The 20,372-nt window shown below is 42.4% G+C and overlaps 1 protein-coding gene across 2 annotated transcripts in view; it reads left to right on the forward strand.

The window, feature by feature from the left end:
- Window positions 1-20,372, forward strand: part of GANC (glucosidase alpha, neutral C) — a 388,017-nt gene that overhangs the window by 67,014 nt on the left and 300,631 nt on the right. For both annotated transcript variants that reach the window (XM_069208780.1, XM_069208781.1), the window contains 3 exons: window positions 10,610-10,792; window positions 20,072-20,120; window positions 20,260-20,320. In XM_069208780.1, coding sequence (XP_069064881.1) covers window positions 10,610-10,792; window positions 20,072-20,120; window positions 20,260-20,320 — 293 coding nt within the window. The remainder of the gene's footprint in view (window positions 1-10,609; window positions 10,793-20,071; window positions 20,121-20,259; window positions 20,321-20,372) is intronic.

A 20,372-nucleotide genomic window follows, 5' to 3' on the forward strand; every position in this document is an offset into this window, starting at 1 on the left:
AGTGTAGCAAATCCGCCTTTTCTGCTTGGTCATCCCAGAGTTTTTGTCTTTTTGTGGTCCCCATTTTTTGATGGATTTTGAACTCTGTGTACTTTACCCCTTCTAAACAGGAGTAAAGTGCTTGTGCTCCTACATTAAACAGGGTTTAAATTACCTTACCCTGATCAACATTCTTAACTTGACTATAGGTCCTTAGTATATGTCATAGGAAATACATGCAGGGCCTTGAAACTAAATGCCACCTATGAACTGCAGCACCTGGCTTCAGGCCTACCATGTGTACCCTGAAAGCAGCAGACAAAAATCTTGCTGTCAAACCTTTTTTTGATAGGTGGGAAACCCTGCTTTTAAATATTAACTAATAACCCTTAAGTGTACCTTTTTGCCCACAATGTAAGGTGTCTGATATAAAAAGCAGAACATTTTCAGAATTATAGTTGGCATGTTCCTCCATTGACTAGACCCACTCATAAGCTATTTTCACTGGGAGGGTGGTTGCTGTATCCTAGGACATGTCAAAGTACAGATTTAAAAAATGTTGATCGGAAATTACTAAAATAGTAATTCAAAGGTTATTTTTCATATTTGTTAAAAGTCCAATTGATTGGTAAAGTTAGATTTTTAAGAAATATTTTAGAAAAGGTAGCTTTTAGTCTGCCAACATCTGCGCAGCCAGTACTTGAACTTAATGAGGTATAAAACTGTTCCCAGAGTAGAACACTGGCTTAGGCCTGGTGACAGGATGTATTAGCTGTGGGCTTTTGTTTCAGTCCAGGGAGGACAGTTGGGGTGGACCCAGGAACTTCAGAAGAGAAAACAAAGGAGAGAAAATAATAGTCCTTGGTTCAAGAACTCTCAGAGACACAGAAAGAAGATATGCAGACAAATAAAGAGAAATATTGATAAGTTCACATTTCAGAACATACTTACGGGGCGAGAGTTCATAGTGAAAAGTGACACAGTGAAGGTGTTTGCACCATGGTGTTTCTTCTATACCTATCCATGAAGATTTAAGAAATACCAATGCAAAATTGAATACCTGCCAGGTTGGAAAAAGATGTTAGCAGACTGTCTACCAAAATTACCTGGCAAAGCATCTGAAGCAGAAGAACAGGAAGCAGATGAGTTTAGAACTGCATTTTGTACTTAATATTCACCATATGTAAGTGAATTAGCTGGAAAATATTGCATCAGTTTTAGTTCTTTAAGTTAGGGGCCAATCAACCTCTGGAAAAGAGAGGCTGCATTTGCAAGCCTGTCGCGTGGGCTCTCATTATCCTAAATGAGACTACTGGATTTCTAGGCAGCAGGATCGATAACGGTGTGGGAGACTGAGTCTGACCCACGTGTAAGGAACTCTGGCCCTCATTCTGACCTTGGCGGGCGGCGGAGGCCGCCCGCCAAAGTCCCGCCGTCAGGTTACCGTTCCGCGGTCGAAAGACCGCGGCGGTAATTCTGACTTTCCCGCTGGGCTGGCGGGCGGTCGCCTTCAGACCGCCAGCCAGCCCAGCGGGAAAGAGGCTTCCACGATGAAGCCGGCTCGGAATCGAGCCGGCGGAGTGGAAGCTGTGCGACGGGTGCAGTTGCACCCGTCGCGTATTTCACTGTCTGCGCAGCAGACAGTGAAATACATGTAGGGGCCCTCTTACGGGGGCCCCTGCAATGCCCATGCCAGTGGCATGGGCACTGCAGGGGCCCCCAGGGGCCCCGCGACCCCCCCTACCGCCATCCGGATCTCGGCGGTCCCGAGGGGATTCCGACCCCCCCTACCGCCATCCAGTTCCCGGCGGTCCGCCCGCCGGGAACTGGATGGCGGTAGGGGGGGGTCGCGGGGCCCCTGGGGGCCCCTGCAGTGCCCATGCCACAGGCATGGGCACTGCAGGGGCCCCAGTAAGAGGGCCCCTACAAGTATTTCACTGTCTGCTTGGCAGACAGTGAAATACGCGACGGGTGCAACTGCACCCGTCGCACCTTCCCACTCCGCCGGCTCGATTACGAGCCGGCATCCTCGTGGGAAGGGAGTTTTTCCCTGGGCTGGCGGGCGGTCTTTTGGCGACCGCCCGCCAGCCCAGGGAAAAACTCAGAATACCCTCCGCGGTCTACTGACCGCGGTGCGGTATTTCGGAGGGGGGAACTCTGGCAGGCGGCCTCCGCCGCCCGCCAGAGTTAGAATGACCCCCAAAGTCTGCATCAGGTTTTCCTGATCAATCTGCCTCAACCGGGCTGCAGCCTCTTGTTGTGAAAGCTTCCAAATCTCATTATAAACTTCGTATAAGAACCTTTTCTTCCGTGGTACTTTGGGACCCGACAAAAAATCTTGTAAATCAGTATCATTAGACAGTAACGTGAGATGTGACTTAACTGCATCCAGCGTGGATGACTTCAACCATTGCTGACAAAGCTTCCCCACACTGCATGTAGTTATAATATGAGCATGTTCTGGTGAAATGTAACGAGGGTCTGCCCTACTAGTCCTGAACACCCCTGAAGAGGTAACAAAACGTTGATGACACACATTAGTGTCTACAGGCCATAATAACCACCCACCTGGATGTAACGATGAAATGTTAAGCGTACCATTCTGAACCCAATGTGTAAATTCACTAAAGGTAGCATTCACATAATGCTGCCAATCTCTCAATTTAGAAGGGACAGGTATACTAGGCAAAGTCAACTCTCTAATTGTCGCTAAGCCCAAACAGCTAGTCTGTTGTACTGTGTCATTGAGGAAAATCATCTGCACTGGGATAATACATGCTCTAAATAACGTGTCCCTGCCTCGAATTTGCCAATTTTTTGAACCCCAAACACTTTTCAAATCAACAGTTTTAAACCAGTATTCATACCCCTCGACCGAAAGTTTAGATACAAACAAATTTGAATACAGTAATTTAGTATCGGTCAATAACATTTGCTTATTGGAATACGGTGCAACTTTAAAATAGTAAGACTTAGCATTTTGTTGATCATGCCCAGAAAAATATGCAAATTTATCATAATACGTTTTCGAACTCCCTTGTGGAGGAGTTGAGCAATGTTCCCATTGCACATAAGTAAATATGGACTTAGGGCTACTAGCTTTATGAATAAAGTGGTGTCCATAATAGTTGTGGCAAAACATGTCACCATGATTATCTCTAAATTGGTAAGCATCTTCATCGTCATAGACAGTATAATATTGCAAATCCGTTAGCATAGAATCTACTGTCTTCACATCCCAATCATCAGAAACAATGCCAGGTATAACAATATCATTCATTGATAATTTGAGGACATACGGTATTTGAATCAATTCAGTGGGACCATATATATCAAACATTACTTTATCCCACACAATCCCATCCGGAATTGGTATAGCAGAAATGTTTACTGTGGACAAGTCTCTTCGAACCATATGAGACGAAAAATGCGGTTTTAACACAGTCTCCACGTGCTCAATGTCAGATCGATCAGGAAGAAAATGACCATGTATTATCAGAAAAAAAGTAACCACAAATCCCAACCATAATAAAAGAGTCCTCACGGCCAAAAACAGCCAAAAATAGTTCCAAGGAAAAACAAAATATGTGCGTTTAAGCCAATCCAGCATCCGACGTGGACCGTGGACAGAAGACATCGAGGACGAGGAGCCGGACACATCAGTATCAGCGTTGTTGAAGCAGCCAGAGGCAGTTCTAGCAAAAGGTGCAACTGTGAACAAAGAAGCAGATGGAGGCTCTCGCCTTGGCACTCTATAGACCACATGTTCAGAAACATCAGTAGAACGTACAGCAAGTTGATCAAAAGATTCAATATTAATCGTCGTCGGTGGAACAATCGCAAGATCATCATCCACCCTCCCCAAGCTCAGAGAGGAAACAGTGTCGGTGAAAATCACCTGCAGCGGGACTTCTTCCCCAGTAGTGAGAGGGATTCCGGAACTACTGGGTGTCCCTCTTGGTCTGCTGTGCAGAATCGGCCACATGTTGTAACTTGACATTATCAATGGAAACAAAGCGATTTCCTTTGGCCCCTCGCACTGGCGGTAAAATCACAGTTCTCGTGCCGCTTACCCCCAACACAGGGACAGGTGCTCGATAAGAAGGACCAAATTCTTTTTTAACTGCAACCTTTTCACGCACTAGATCCCCAATCCTGGGTATCCAACCAGTAGGTGTTACTGGCTCATCCTTAATTCCTGAGGAGGCAGCACTGGCAGAAGAGTTATCTTCACGGAATTGTTGTAAATCCTGCAAAACAGTGACACGATCATTTATGTCAAAGGGCGTATCTGCCGCCTCCACACCAGGACCATCTAGATCAGGAACATACATTCGTGTTCCAAACAGGCACTCATATGAAGTACGACCCCCCAGTGACCTTCTAGGCAAGTTATTAAGTGCTCTCTGTACTCCATATAGGTGGGCTAGCCAACCACGACCCGTACCTATAACCCTGGCCATTAAGGATTGCTTTAAATCACGATTTAAACGCTCCACGACAGAATTTCCCTCGGGATGAAATGGAGACGAGAATTGGAGTTGGACCCCCAACGAAGCCATGGTGTCCCTGAATGCCTTAGAGGCAAAAGCAGGGCCCTGGTCCGAATGAAAAGCCGCAACTGCAAATGTATCGACAAAGATGCGCAAATCTTTAATAACAGTCCGAGCGTCAGCCGAGCGTTGAGGCCATACCCACACAAATCTGGAGCACGAATCTACAGCAACCAATATATATTTGTATGCACTATCTGGTGTCAGCGGACCACAATGGTCCAAGTACACACACTGTAAAGGTTTATTTGAAATCAGAAGGGGCGTCTGCTGCGGGCGTCTAGCCGACGACGCTTTAATTTGTTGACAAACGTCACAACAAAGGACATATTGCTTTGTCTCTTTATAGAGACCAGGCCACCAGTAACAAGCCTGTAAAAGTGAAATCGTGGCAGCCACCCCAGCATGTGCAGAAGCCACCCCCTCATATGCTGCAGAAATTAATCGAGGTCTCTCAATTTAATTGGGAATTTCACGTACACCAATGCCTGGAATTGTAACAGTAGCATTCAGCGCACCATTCAAGCAGTAACTATATTTAGAAGGAAATCCTTTAGGAAAGGGCGTGCCATCAGCCGTAGCCTTTATGGCAGCCGAAATTTCTGTGTCTGGTTTGGAACTCGAACGAGTCACTGCGGCCACAGTGGCGACAGCCACTGCCGACTTTGCGGCTACATCAGCCAAAGTATTCCCAGCAACGTGTATTCCAACGCGCTGGTGTCCAAGTGTATGCACAACATGGACGTTAGGAAGCGTTTCCTTCAGATCCGCAACCTTACCCCACAACATTTTATGTTTAATGGTGTTGCCTTTAGAATCTCTGAACCCATTCATCTTCCAATAGTGTAAATATTCATTGAAAGACTGTACACAGTAGTAGGAGTCACAGACCAGCAAGGTTAAAATCGCCGGATCCGCGTGCTCCAACGCTAACAATAGAGCTTTGAGCTCAGCCAGCTGTGCCGTGCAATCTCCCAAGGTTTTAGTATAAGTATGTCGGGGGCAGAACACTTCCCCCTCCATAGTGCCGCTCACCACCGCACATGCAGCAGAATACTGTTGTTTAGTCCCAACCGCTGGTTGCGCAGAGCCATCGGTATACATGACCACTTGATATTGGTCAATAGGCAACGTACCAGCAGGAACAGGGTATTCCATCTCATATTGAAGAAATTCTTGAGTCTGTAGTTTAGGGTCAAATACATAATCTACATCAGTGGATGTCAAAGACGTAGCCCATTGTATCCATCGCGGTGTAAAGCTTTTGAATTAGGAACACTCGCTTTTGTAACAGCCTCTAAGGCCGGAATCGGGGAAACGACAATAATGTGTTGGCCCTGGGCAAGCGGTCTTTCTTTAATCACAGCCATCTGTACTGCAGTGAGTATTTTCTCAGTCTGTGCAAATCGTTGTTCTGAAGCAGAATACAAGTGGGACTTGTATGCAATCGGGACTGTCTCACCCTCATTAAAGGTGACATACGTAAACCCAACAGCCCCAGGTATCACCCTGATGACTAAATGTGTCTTATTGTCCCGTGTGTGTAAGTGTTTAACTGCTAAGAGATCAGTCTGTAACTCTCGTAGTATGTGTATATGCTCAATCGTCCAAAATTTACTCGAAAAATTCGGGCGAATCAATTCGTATAAGGGTTTTATACGCGTAGCATAATCAGGAATGTACGTTCTGCCAAAATTCAGAAACCCCAACAATGACTGGAGCTTCCGAACCATATTAGGAGGCTGCAATAAAGCACATTTCTCCAAAAAATGTGGCGCTAAGCTCTTGCCCTCACTCGACAACTCATATCCCAGGAAAATGACACTGAGGAAGGCAATCTTTGATTTCTTAAAATTAAACTTATAGCCAATATCAGCAAACCCCACAACAATGCGCGATACACGCCTTAGATGTTGCAGAATCTCATCGTCTGTCAGATATATGTCATCAACATATGATAACGCTTCAGGGTCGAACTCGTGCAGCATTTCAGTTACACGAGCCGAAAACAGTCCTGGGCTATTCTTATACCCCTGAGGCAAACGACAAAAAATTTTCTGAGAGCCAAACGCACTGAAACTGGTATAGTCCCGACTTTCGGGCGCTATATTCTGGCAGAAAAATCCATTCGAGATATCTAATGTAGTTTTGTATTTTTTACGCACTATATTATTCATAAGCGCTGCGCTATGTGAATTCTGTATTGCATATGTGCGTGTATGATTATTCAAATGTCTATAATCCACCACTATCCTATATGAATGGTCCGGTTTAGCAACCGGAAATAAGGGATTATTCATCGGCGAGACACAGGGCTCAATTACACCCTGGTACTCCAATTGTGTAAGAATTTTCCTAACCGATGCCCTTGCTTCAAATTTAATAGGATACTGCGGTTGTGGCTGAGGTTCGCCCTTTATCGGAATTACGTGATAAGGTGATTGTCTGTCCCACCCCACGTTATTTCTATACAAGGCAGGAGCCTGTGCTAGAGCCCATGATTTACTATAGGACTCCGCTAGTTCTCTCGGAACAAGTGGTGAGAAGGAAGGTGTAATAACCTCCTCCCCAACCGGACAGCCGCGAACAAAGTCAGGTGGCCAATCCTGTTCGGCCAGCAGAACATCATATGATTTTACCACATGGTCCCAAAAAATGGCGTTTATAATACGGTCAATGTCCCCTTCCAATCGCAGAGTCACTTCATATACTCTATCAGGATCAGAGACTCGCATATCCGCCGTCTCGACTTGTATGAAGTCATCAGTTGCTTTCACCTCCAGATGCTCTAGAAGACTCCGGCGAACTATTGTGACCTCTGCCGCGCTGTCTAACAGTGCTAACGCCCATGTCTTGTTCGGCAAGAGAACTCTCTTCTTGAGTGGCATGTCTAACTGAGACTGCTGCCACTTTCTTCTTTTTAAATTGCTGTTTTTGTTGCAGCGGTTTCTCTTCTTGTTTAATAGAAACCTCCGCCGAGCGTTGTGAATCCTGTCTCGGTTTCACGTACTCCGTCCTCCGCTCTGACCGCCCACCTCTCTCACTTCTCTTTTCCGAGGAGTCCTGAAAGGAACGAGATTGGCGTGTATCAGTATATTGATATCTATCAGGCGTCTTCAAAGTATCCCTATTCCGGAGATTATACTTATTCTGTGGGGTCTCCGGTTGCGGAGACTGCCCACCATCTTTTTTAGGTGTTTGCTGTTTCTTGTCCCAGCGCTTTTTGGAACCCTCAGGTTGTTGCTGTTTAGCATTATCTTTATTATTTTTACCCTGTAACTGGGGTTTCTGTGGTCTAGCACCTAGGCTATCTCGACCAATACTAGAATATGTTTCCGCTATTATTCTCGGGAGTTCCCGCTCCTGATTAAGCAGCGGAATATCCCGAAGACGCATTCGCACCGCTAGTGCTACTGCCTCTCCTTTGAGATTACTCAAAATAATAGAAGAAACTGTGGCAAAATTGCCCAGCAACTGCATGCCCAAATCTAAGGCAGGGGCAGCCCCATATTCATCTTGAATTTGTTTAAGCACGTCCGGTAAATTAGCTAATGTCGGTGTACCGTGTGCCGTAGTGTAGAGCGCGGCAAACACCGTGTCCCAGGTATTACAAAGGTCCACCGGAGGAACCATCCCATACGGCAAACACATCGTCAAAATTCTATGTTTATCCTGAGGTCCCGTATGGGGAAATACTGCTTCCAGCGTATTAATTTTTTGCGCCAGCCAAAATGGAGTCTCCTCTCGTTTAGCCGGTACCTTACCCATAACAGAGTGTACAGTGGCCGGATTAATACCCGGAACCACTGCCTGTGGGTGCGCTGGAGCAGCACGCGCTGCGTTTGTATTTAGTGTCTGCATGACAAACTGAACTAATCGTCTATATGTAGCCGTTAAGTCTGTATATAAACGACGAACTTCAACCACTGCCAATTGAGCAACCGCAGGATGAGGTGTATATGTAGCCAATAAAGGCCAGGTAGGACCATCATTACTCAGTGGACCTAACCTAACTTGTGCAACTGTGTGTGGGAGGGCGCCATCAAGCCAATTATGGTGTTCTTGATAAGATAGAGGTATTTCTAAATAAGCGTAAGCCCTGTATTGTCCAGGGACATTCGCAACAGTGTATTCGTGAAAAGTATTTGTACCCCCATCTACTGCTGGAAATGCGACCCAAGAATAAAAACGTTCTGTCCTATAGGCTGCATGGGCATCCACCACAAAAGTGACTGGACCCCCTGGACTGTTAGTCCATGTGCTATCAGATGTCCTGTGAGCGGGTGACGCATATTGATTGCTATATTCACTACATTAGGATTCGCCATTTATAAAAAATAGCTCCAGGTCAGAGAAGGCACACCAATATCGGGGTTTTTCCTTTCAAAGTTCAAGCTTGAACAACCAACCACTAAGCAATAGGAAGCACCTATCCCGTGGCGGCGGAAAGCCTCAGCCCCACGGACGTCTCCGTATACGGAACCGAGGAGTCAAAATATATATGAGACCAAGAGAGTCAGTCGGACCTAAACATTAGAGCCAGACCAATCGTTGGCGGCGCCATGTCGCGTGGGCTCTCATTATCCTAAATGAGACTACTGGATTTCTAGGCAGCAGGATCGATAACGGTGTGGGAGACTGAGTCTGACCCACGTGTAAGGAACTTTGTCACCCTAAATCCGTTTTTTGCTCCGGCTAACTAGCAGTGCCTCATTTCTCCCACGGGGAAGAAATGATTAGGCAGCCGAGCGCATGACATCTTTGGAACTTCTCAGGGAAGTCGTGGTCACTCAGATCCAAACCAACTCTCTCATTTACAATATGGTCTCATATACAAATGACAAAGACAGTATAGGTTTTATATAATGTTTTTAATAAAACGACTGTATTTTAGATAATAAGGCGTGAGCCGCAATAACCAGAACAATACAACACAGTAGGATTGAAATAGTCACCAGGAGAGTAAAACATAAGAATAAAGCTATCATATTTCCTAACAGTTTCTACTCTCCCTCTGCTTGTTCTATTTAGAGCACAGCATGTTAAGCTTCTAGCTTGCCTTTCCGAATCACCGGGGAGACATACGCCCTCATACCTGAGCAAAGGCCTGTAATCTGGTTCAGCATCTGCAACGAGGCAGTCAGCGTCTAGCTGTGGGTCTCTGGTCGGAATCTCCCTCTTGCGTGTATTGGGACAAGGAAGTGATTTTATAACTAACATGTCATCGTGATCACAAAATGTCCCTACGCAGGAATGCCAAGTCTAAACTCCTACCACGTCTATCGGCAATGTACCAGACTGTATCCTTGACTGAAGCACAGAGTAAATATGTTATGGAGAACTCCAGTGCTGAAGTAGGCAAAACAGTGTGATATGAATAACAAAACAACACCGTAGAACTGGCTATTCGAAAAATAACAGTACGAAGCCTAATAAAAAGCATGCAGAGCAAAGTGCACAGAGGCTCTAAGCTGTCAGCAAATGAATAAAATATATTCAGGGCAAAGTGCATAAAGGCCTAAAGCCTGAAGCTAAAGCGCAACGAATACGTAAAACTGACCACACTACAAGCCCAAATGGTAATCTTTTGAACTGGAACACCGCCTATTGTATTATGAATGCTATCACCTGTCTTGACAAAGAGTGTAATTTGATACAGTGATATAAAGACTTTAGGGTCTAGTTTACCCAATGTTCCCGCTCCATTCAGGGTTAGTAACATTTTATTTTGGGAAAGAGGTAACTGTCTAGCTCTATGTATGATTCACACTTCATAGATTTAAGCAAAAGCACTGTTTCCCATTGTTTCCGTTGAAAATCACCACAGGCAATAGCCATTCTGTTGCCTGCATTTTTCAATAACATTTAAAGTGCAATATATGCTGCCAATTGTGTGATTGCATTACAGTTGTATTGTCCAGAATGTCCAAAAATAATCTGGAAATGTGAAAGTACAATATTCAGTTATACCAGTTACTTGCTGGATTGTTTGTCACTTGAAAAATCCTGCTTCTTCATCTAGACTGTATAACACTATTGGTTTATTGGTCCCTAACACAAGTATTTTATTGGCCTAGGCTAACTAAAGTCCAGGAGGACAGTACCTGTGTGGTATTGGTATGTGACAAAGGGGCGCACAGGATTAAGATCACTGCAAATCCATTCCAGATAGATGTGTTGTCCATGGATGAGATCTTGCTGAGTATTAACAGCCTTGGACTTTTGTACTTTGAACATCTATTGCTGCCACTCAAAAACAGGTATGTTCATGTTTATGTTGTTTGAGACTGTCCAAAACAGCTATAGGTCTAGAACAGCAGCAGTAAATTTGGCACTCTGATATTACTTGGTCTATCTATCTATCTATCTATCTATCTATCTATCTATCTATCTATCTATCTATCTATCTATCTATCTATCTATCTATTTTTGTACTGTTTACACTTTTTGATAGCACATCTTCACAAGTCGAATGAGGCTGCATTCTGGGATGGAAACATAAAAAACATTTGAAAGTCACACTTAGGACTAGAGAAAATTAGTACGCTGTGTATGGCCTCCCCAACTCTAAACTTAAAACTGCTCTCCAGGTTCCTCTGTTCCAAATGGACCACCACTAATAGTTTGCTCTCAAACATTCTAAGGCAAGCCCAGGGGATGAGTCTATAATAGAAAAGCTAGACAGGCAACCCCAGATGCCACATCCCCACTCCCCTGCAAAAGGATAAGAACAACTAAGAACAAAAATGAATCCAAAAAGCAAAGATAGATAAAAGCAATTTTCCCTAAAACTATATAGACAAATTGTAATAGCCTGTTTAATACTGTGAAGGTGATCAACCTATACCAGCAGAAAGCAGAGATCATTATTCCATGGATATTCGATTGAGGATTCATATCCACCAATCCTCCAGCATTACAGCTTCTTTGAAAAGTGTAATCACCTTGAAAGGATTACTATTTTCCATGATATAAAAATTGGGCCTTAGGAAATTTGACTCTCACCATGTCGCTAACATTCACCGTGACAGCTTTCCACTTGTCAATATGCAATTTTCTATTTGACTGCTCAACCTACTCTCTTTTTAGATATGCAGCCCAAACATTCTTACTTCACACCATTTGTAATCTGACCCCAGAGGGAAATGTTTTGTACAAGGTTTCCTTTTGCAAAACATCTCAAAGGGAGTAACCCCAGTAGAGGCATGAGGAGTTAATCTACATTCTTCCACTCTCTTGTTTACCTCGCTCTTCAATAGATGTATGGATTATTTTAATGCCCTTGTGAATCTTTCAACAATTCTATTAATCTGAAGAGGGTACAAGGAACACCTCTGGTGGAGAATTCATCTTTTCCTTAAGGACTCACCCATCTCTTTAGGGGGCAGTTGAACTCCATTGTCAGTCAAGATAACCTTTGGGTTACTCTAGCGACTAAAAAACTTTGAATCAAAAATGTAACCACAGATGAAGTGGAAATCTCATGGACCATGGTTCCCTGAGGCCACCGAGAATAGAAGTCTATAAGAACACAAGTGTACGTCGGTACTGTACCAAATGCCAATGTCCCAAGAATATTAAATGCAACTTCCTCCCTTATCTTTTGGGAAATCTATCTACAAACAAAAGGTTGTGATCCAACCTTTCTACATTTATTACTTACTCTGCAATCCATGCACTCTTTCACCTTTCTTTCAACTTGCAAATTCATATCAGGCCTGCAAGAACTCGTTCTCAATCTTTCTGCAGGCTTGCAAATCCCTTGGTGACTCTCTTTTCATCTCCAACAAGTGGTCCCTTAAAATCTGCGGCGGCATAAGTCTGGAGCCGCTAGATAGAAGACTCTTCTGCACTGAAAGCTTATTGTTAATCCTGCCATTGTGAATATCATTACACATCAAGTGAATCACTGCTCATCTCCTGTGACCACTCATTCTTTTTAACACACCCGTTAGTGGCAGCACAGACATTGACTTCCTCATCAATCAACAATACAACTCTTTCTTCATCCATACAATCAGTCTCCCTTACCAACCATGAGAGACAATCAGCAGCCCTGTTACCAAAACCTGGTAAATATTTGACAAATATTCTAAATCCTGGAAGGCCACTATCCACTTGCGTGTCCTGGAGGGACAGATTCTAGGTCATTTCTATTTAAAAAATTGGTCAGATCGCACTTCAAATCTAATACAAGCTTTCTAACATCCCATAATATAGCAAGCACCTCCCTTTTTGTTGGGGAGTAGATTTAATCCAGCCCTTTTACATTTTTCAAAGTAACAGCTATTGTTACTTCCTTCTCCTCCTGCACTTGTTTTAGTACAGCACCTAAACCTTTGTCACTGGCATCAGTAGTCAAAAAACAGGGCATACCAGAAATAACACTTTGTAAATCCTGAGCAGTATTTGACGTTGACAGTCGTTATCCCATGAAAAACGAACCCCTTTCTTAGAAAATGACGAATGGTACAGGATCTACTAGCAAAATTAGAAACAAAGCGAGAATAGAATACCGCTATTCACAAAAATGTCTGAACATCTTGTTTTTCTTGGAAATGGGTAATCAGGGACTGTTTTAACTAGATCTTCCTTTGGACAAACCTCATTTACTGAAATACCATGACCCACAGCTTAGCTCCAAGCAATTGAACTTGCACTTCTTGGCCTTTAGAGTCATACCACTATACCCAAAACCAACTTGACTATCTTTGTATGTTGTTCCCATGTTTTAAGATGTCGTCCTGAAAAATAATTAACTCCAGTCATTTCACCCAATGACGTGTTTCCTAAACTATTTAAGGCCACAACCCAATTTTAGGAAACAACAAACTTTTGCATTCTACCTAGCTTTAATGGACATAGAAACTCACCTTAAGGTAACTAAAACTCGCGCCCTCGCCATGCACTGCTAATTACCCCACAAATTACGGCACTCAGGACATCATTGATAATATCAATGTAAAATTTGCAGTAAAATGTTTGATGAAAAAACTGTGCATGGTGAGGGCGCGAGTTATAGTTACCTTAAGGCATGTGTTATAGTTACTTGAGATAACTCTAACAGTTGAATTTCTATGGTTTGGTTTGGTTAAAATGTAAGCCTCACTATAACGTCTCCGTAATCTTCATTATTTTAAATGAATATATATATATATATCTACATTACCTACTGGCGTTTGCCAGTAGGTAGTTATAGTTAGGACCATGTTTCCATAGGAAAAGGATTTTTTGACTTGCCTGTATCTTAGGCGTCGTTTTACGAATCTTCACAATTTCTTTTTTTTAAGTGTGCTGTGAGTCCTGTTGTGCATGGAAAGTTTTGGGGTGATCCGTTAAGCGGGCCCCGAAAAAAAGAAGGGGACAAAAAAAGTGTGTTTCCCATTTTAATTCTCATAGGGGTTTTGAACATGACTACTGCCCAAACCGCTGGACAGAGTTACACCAAATTTGGCAGAAACTTAGCTTTTGGTGCGCAGATCACACTTTTTCTTATTTGGTGCAAATCTGTTCAGCAGTTTTCGAGATATTAAAGGAAAATCTAATTTGTATATCTGGCCGGAGCCTAAGCACAGATCTCATGGTGCGATCTGATCACTTTAACCAGGAAGTGCTAGCAGGCATCTTGGGACCAATATACATGATATCCCCGGATTGAAATGCATTGTAGTGATGGCAGATTTTGAGGGTCACAAAAATGAGAACATATAAAGGGTGATAACAAACATTAGTTACAATATAAATCATTTGTTGATGGCACCATACTAATTTTAGGAATTGTGATGTGTTCTAAGGTGATTTTACCCTGCTGTGATTTCATGAATCATGTTTGCGAGAAAACTGTTTTCTCCTGAATTTCCCATAGAGGTAATGGAAGGTGCTTCAGAAGCTACAATTAGAGCATATTTTCTGTAAATTCACACATATTTCTCAGCCATATGAAAATGAAGTCTGACATTCTCATCAAAACATACTTTCAACAGGAGCAGTCTGTCAGTTGATTCCCGTGTATTCTACTGCAACCTCCCAGAGTATTCTAAAGAACAACTAGAAAGCTACAGTCTTACTTATGACAAAAGTGTGGCACACCTGAAGCCATCTTGATGGAATCAATCTGGTAAAACTGAAAACATTTAAGTTAGAAAGGAACAAAATGAGGGGGTTTATTTTGTGTTAGAAAATATAGTTAGTGTGTATGGGAAACAGCCTTAACAAAGAAGACTGAACATATATGAATATTTACTGAAAAAACCAAAGGTTACACAGACGTTATAGTTAGGTTCTGAATTTACTTGCATAAAACCTTAGAAATTCGGAAGTTATAGTTATGGTTAACTCAAGTAACTATAAAGCTGCTCAGGGGTCAGTCAGCGGTCTGGGTCCCCCATTCAATAGAATTATATTATATGTTCCCGGGAATATTGGAGGCCTGCTAATTACCATTGTTGTGTGGGGGATGGAGGGATTTAATTCTAATGGATATCTAGATCTGTGATTGTTTAATGCTGCTTGTGGATATGAGACACGCACAACATGACGGCCCAACCACGACACGGTATTCAAGCATGGAAGAGCACAGTCTTGTCTTGAGATCGATGATAATCCTCCAATGGGAAAAAGGAACAACCTTTAGTGAGATGTAACACCTTTTTACTTGTGAAGCATTGAAAAAGGCGTAAGGCAAAACGTGTTTGCTAACCATCAAATTGAATGTAGAGGACTCCAGGAGTGGCTGTGTGTTTTGTTTGAGAACATATATATATATATATATATATATATATATATATATATATATATATATATATTATTTTTTTTCACTTCAAAAACCAAAGGTTACACAGACGTTATAATTAGGCACACATTTTAAACTTACAAAACCATAGAAATTCACCTGTTATAGTTATTTCAAGTGACTATAACTCACACCCTAAGGCAACTATGTCTCACGCCCTCACCATGGACAGTTATCTGATCAATAATTTTACTGCAGATGTTACAGTAACATTATCAATGATGTTATCAAAGATGTCATGAGTGCTGTAATTTGTGGGGTAATTAGCAGTGCATGGTGAGATATTTTAGGACTAATGGGAAAATGTATTTCACAATTAAAAAGAACTTCCATCTTTCAGTATGTATCTTAAACATTTTAAGTTGAAAAGAAATTAAAGTAGGCAAGCGACCAGAGACACACTGAGGCTACTCCACAGGTGTCTTCTTAGTGTGCAGCATCCATACAGAACTTTGACATTCAAACCAAAGATTTTGATGGGGAAAAAGACTTAAATGTTCCTTCACTAGGAATGTTTTACATAAAAACACTAGTGACCCACTACATCATACACCAGGACTTGAATGTGCATACTATTTTTTTTTCTTTAAACCTAGAGGACTGCCAGGGGATCCTCAATGCCCCCACGGTCCGACTCCTGTAGGAGCTGGCATTACTTCCGATAGCAGAGAACTGCTTGAAATAGCAGCTTCCTGCTTGCAGGAGCAATGTTTTCATCTGCTTCCTTGCATTCATATTTGCGTGCAAGGAAACAGATGAAAGCCCCGCTTTCTGCCAGCGGAAACTGTTTGACAGCTCCTGCTGTTAGAAGACGGACTTTGTTTGCTTTTACACCTCCCACCAAGCAAAAGCAAACAGCTGTGTCCCAGCGGTGGGCTCCCCAGGACATAGCCAGAGCTGGTCCTTTGGAGGTGGCGGTCATCAGGGCCTTCATTGCCTCCTGGGGGGGGGGGTTAAGATGTTTTTAGGGTTTAAGATGGGTATGGGTTTTTGGGTGGTAAGCTGTTTTTAGGGTTCAGGGTGGGTATGAGAGGTGGTTGGATTAACATATAGTAATTAAAATTACTTTATATTTTAAAACAACATAGAAATTCACTGAAAAAACAAAGAGTTACAGGGATGTTATAGTTAGGAAATCGAATTTCAAAAACATAGACATTCACTTAAAGAAAAAAAGATTACAAGGATGTTACAGTTAGGCTCACATTTTAAATGTAGGAAACCATAGTAATTCTGCTGTTATAGTTAGAGTTATTTCAAGTAACTAAAACTCATGCCCTCGTCATTCACTGCTAATTACCCCAGATATTACAGCACTCATGACATCTTTTAGAACACCATTGATAATGTTACTGTAACATTTGCAGTAAAATTATTGATGAGATAACTGTGCATGGCAGGGGCGTGAGTTATAGTTACCCTAGGGCACAAGGTATAGTTACTTGAAATCACTCTTACTACATAGCTGAATTTCTGTGGTTTTGTACATTTAAAATGTGAGCCTAACTATAACATCCCTGTAACCTTCGTTTTTTTAAAGTTAATATATATGTATATATATATATATATAATATATATTACCTACTGGCAGTTGCCAGTAGGTAGTTAAAGTTAGGACCAGGTTTCCATAAAAAAAGCATTTTTTAACTTGCCTATATCTTTGGCACGTTTGACGGATCTTCACACAATTTTCCAAATAAAAGTGTTCTGGTGATTCTTACTGCGTGCAGAACGATTTGAAGTAATCCATCAAGTGGGGGGCGAGAAAACAGTGGGGTAAAAAAACGTGTGTTTCCCATGTTAATTCCTGTAGGACTTTTGAACACGACTGCAGCCCTAACCACTGGACGAACTTACACCAAATTTGGCAGAAAGCTAGCTTTCGGTACACAGATTGAGCTTTCGCTTATTAGGTGTAAATCCATTCAGTAGTTTTCGATAAATTAAAGGAAAAACACATTTGTATATCTCTTGTCGCGGTGACTTCACAAATATATTATGAATAAATTGCGAAAATTCTCAAATTTTCTCAAATGTACGTGCAAAAAGAAGGGCTGTAATTGGCTGACCACAACCTGACTAGAAAGTTGCGGCTGCCATTTTATTTCACGGGGCACAGTCCCCTGAGGTGAAACTCTTCATTGAAAGTGGCATACGTGGTCAGGGTTAAGGTACCCTGACCCCAGGGGTGTGATGTAGGGGTGGATGGGGGCAAATTATGGGTTTAAAATAATTTTGTGTCACCGTGTGCAGTATTCACGAATATTCACGAATTATTTGCAAAATATTCATGAATGTGAAAACATTTGGAAAAAAAAACAGACTCGTTCATACACTGATTCATTCACTCAGAGACACATGGGCCCACTCACACACCCACTCAGACATCATGCACCAATTCAGACCCACTCATAGCCTCACACACCTACTTTCAGACCCACTCAGGCACTCACGCACCCGCTCACAGATCCACTGACAGAAACAGGCCCTGTGGCCGATGCAGCCGTGGTTGGAATAACATATAATAATTAAAATCACTTTATGTTAACAAACCATAGAAATTCACTGAAAAAAACCAAAGGTAGAGGGACATTATAGTTATTTCAAGTAACTATAACTCATGCCCCAAGGTAACCAAAACTCGCCCCTTCGCCATGCACAGCTAATTACTCCACATATATCATTGATGAGATCTTGCATATTATCACTGCAACATATAGGATTATTAATAAGAAAACTGTGCATGGCAAGGGTGCAAGTTATAGTTACCTAAGGGCCCAATTTAAAGTTACTTGAAAGAACTAACTATAATTGCTGAATTTCTGTGGTTTTGTATAAGAAAATTCAGAACCCTAACTATAACATCCCTGTAACCTTTGTTTTTTTAAGTGAATATATATATGTTTGTATATATATATATATATATCTTCACTTTTATGTACTGCGAGTATGTCTCAATGGCATTGGAGTACTTTACAACAAGGTCAGATTAATTTTATTATAAGTACTGTTGATTAAGTGATTAGCCCAGAATCAAAGGATGTTGAGCCAACGCTCATACCAGATTCCGCAGACCAAAAGTTGGCAGCTCTGTCCCTTAGGCCACATCCATATGTCACATTTTATATGTAAAATTCATACACAAGTTGTATGGTTGTGTATCACATATTGTGAGCACATTCTATTCTGAAATAACTTTGTGAAGTAAAATACAGAACAGCAACAAACACTGGAAGGATCACTCAGAGGCTTGCTTGGTAATACTTGTAATGGTTTGTTTTAAAACTGGACGCCTGGGTCACAGTCGTGGTCGGACTGCCGCCAAAGCAGCGGTCAGGCCGCGACCTTATGACCGTGATGAAAGCGCCACGTTCGGCCACTGGCAGTGCCAGGTTGCCGCCAGGCAGCATCCTGGCATCTCAACTGTTGTAATCCGCCAGACTGCGCTGCCCTGGGGATTACGAGTCCCCTTTGAATGGCGGTAGCCCCGCCATGCAAAAGCTGCGGAAAGGGAGTGCCAGGAGCCCCATTGGATCGGCAGTGCAGGGGCCCCCATGGACAGCCTTGTTGCACTTTCCACTGCCCGAATTACGGGGAGTGGAAAGCGCGACGGATGCTCCTGCACCTGCCGCATTGACACTGGCTCGATTACGAGCCTGTGTCAATGTTAAGACCCTTAATTAAATAAGAACCACAGCACTCAATCAAAAAAATTATATAGCAAGTTAGGGAAATCGCTAAATATATGATAGTATTTAAAAACACATTCTTAAGTACACAGTAGAAACTGCAGCGCAATATCAATTCTTTTTCCTTGTAATCTTCTTGGTTTATTTGTATCCAAAAATGTATACACAGTACATACAGTAACAGCTCGTATGAAGTCCAATAAATGACAGCCAACACGTGTTTCGTCACAGAGTGACTTTTTCAAGGCCGATAGAGCGAAACGTAAGGTCCCTATGTACTAGGATAACGTCAAAGATGAGTAAGCTGCATTTAGTTATTTTATATAAGCAGCGTGGTTCAAACGTAGTTTGTTCTGTAGCATTGTCTGCATAAGTAGGATCCAATGTTCATAATCTTGAGGTACAATTAATAGTACAACAGACCAATATAAGTCCCATTCTCTGATAAGTGGTCCGCGCGTAGTACGCTGTAGGTGTGGTAGGAAAGAAACCACCATATCTTCTCTGCAAAAACACTGGTATATTCACTGCATAATCTTTTCTGCAAGGTATCTGTTCCATTAAACAGCACTTTTGGTGACGAATTGGGATCAAGCGAAATCCCATCCTCATCAAAGACTACTAATTGATAAGAATTGACTTACAGTTTTCATCCAAAGCAGATCTCAAGTTTGTTCCAAGAATTGAAGCTCCAGACACCAAAAAACAGCTCTCCAGATTCAACTGTCACAGATGAGACCTCTCTAGCAGTTTACTCCCAGACATTCTGAGGCAGAACCATTGAATGATCTTATTCTAGAAAGGCTGGCCGGATAATCCCAGCTACCACACACTACTAGTCTTTGTTTATCCACACGTGTTAACTGGGTGCAAAAGCACACTCAATGCCTGGTGCAGATGTTTGCACAAGGGTATTTTTGCTCTTCCTAGTAAGACATAAAAGTACAGAAAGTTACTCTGTAAACCGTGCAAAAACCTTGTGACTCAGGCCATAGTAGATTCCTTGCCCTTGTAACTAACATGCTCACTGTCATCATCTTACTCCTTTCCTTTTGCAGGAACACTGCAGCAGGAAGCAGAGAGAAGGATTCTCTGGACTCTATAAAGGTAATAATATGTAGTAAACACAATTGCAAAAGACTTCTGGGTGCATATTTCCAGTGGCACAATCACATTTATTTTACCTGGGGCATATGTCTGAATTATTGTTAAGTACAAAATCATCCTCTGGAAATGTTCCTTTTAGGACTGTGACGAAGGTCTGTGGGAGGCGCAATTTGGCCATGCTGCAGATGTCAAAGCTAACGGTAAGACACATGTACAATAATTTACTAAAAGCACAAAATCTCAACCAAGCTC

This window comes from Pleurodeles waltl, chromosome 9 (assembly GCF_031143425.1).
Source record: "Pleurodeles waltl isolate 20211129_DDA chromosome 9, aPleWal1.hap1.20221129, whole genome shotgun sequence".
In the NCBI taxonomy this organism is placed as follows: domain Eukaryota; kingdom Metazoa; phylum Chordata; class Amphibia; order Caudata; family Salamandridae; genus Pleurodeles; species Pleurodeles waltl.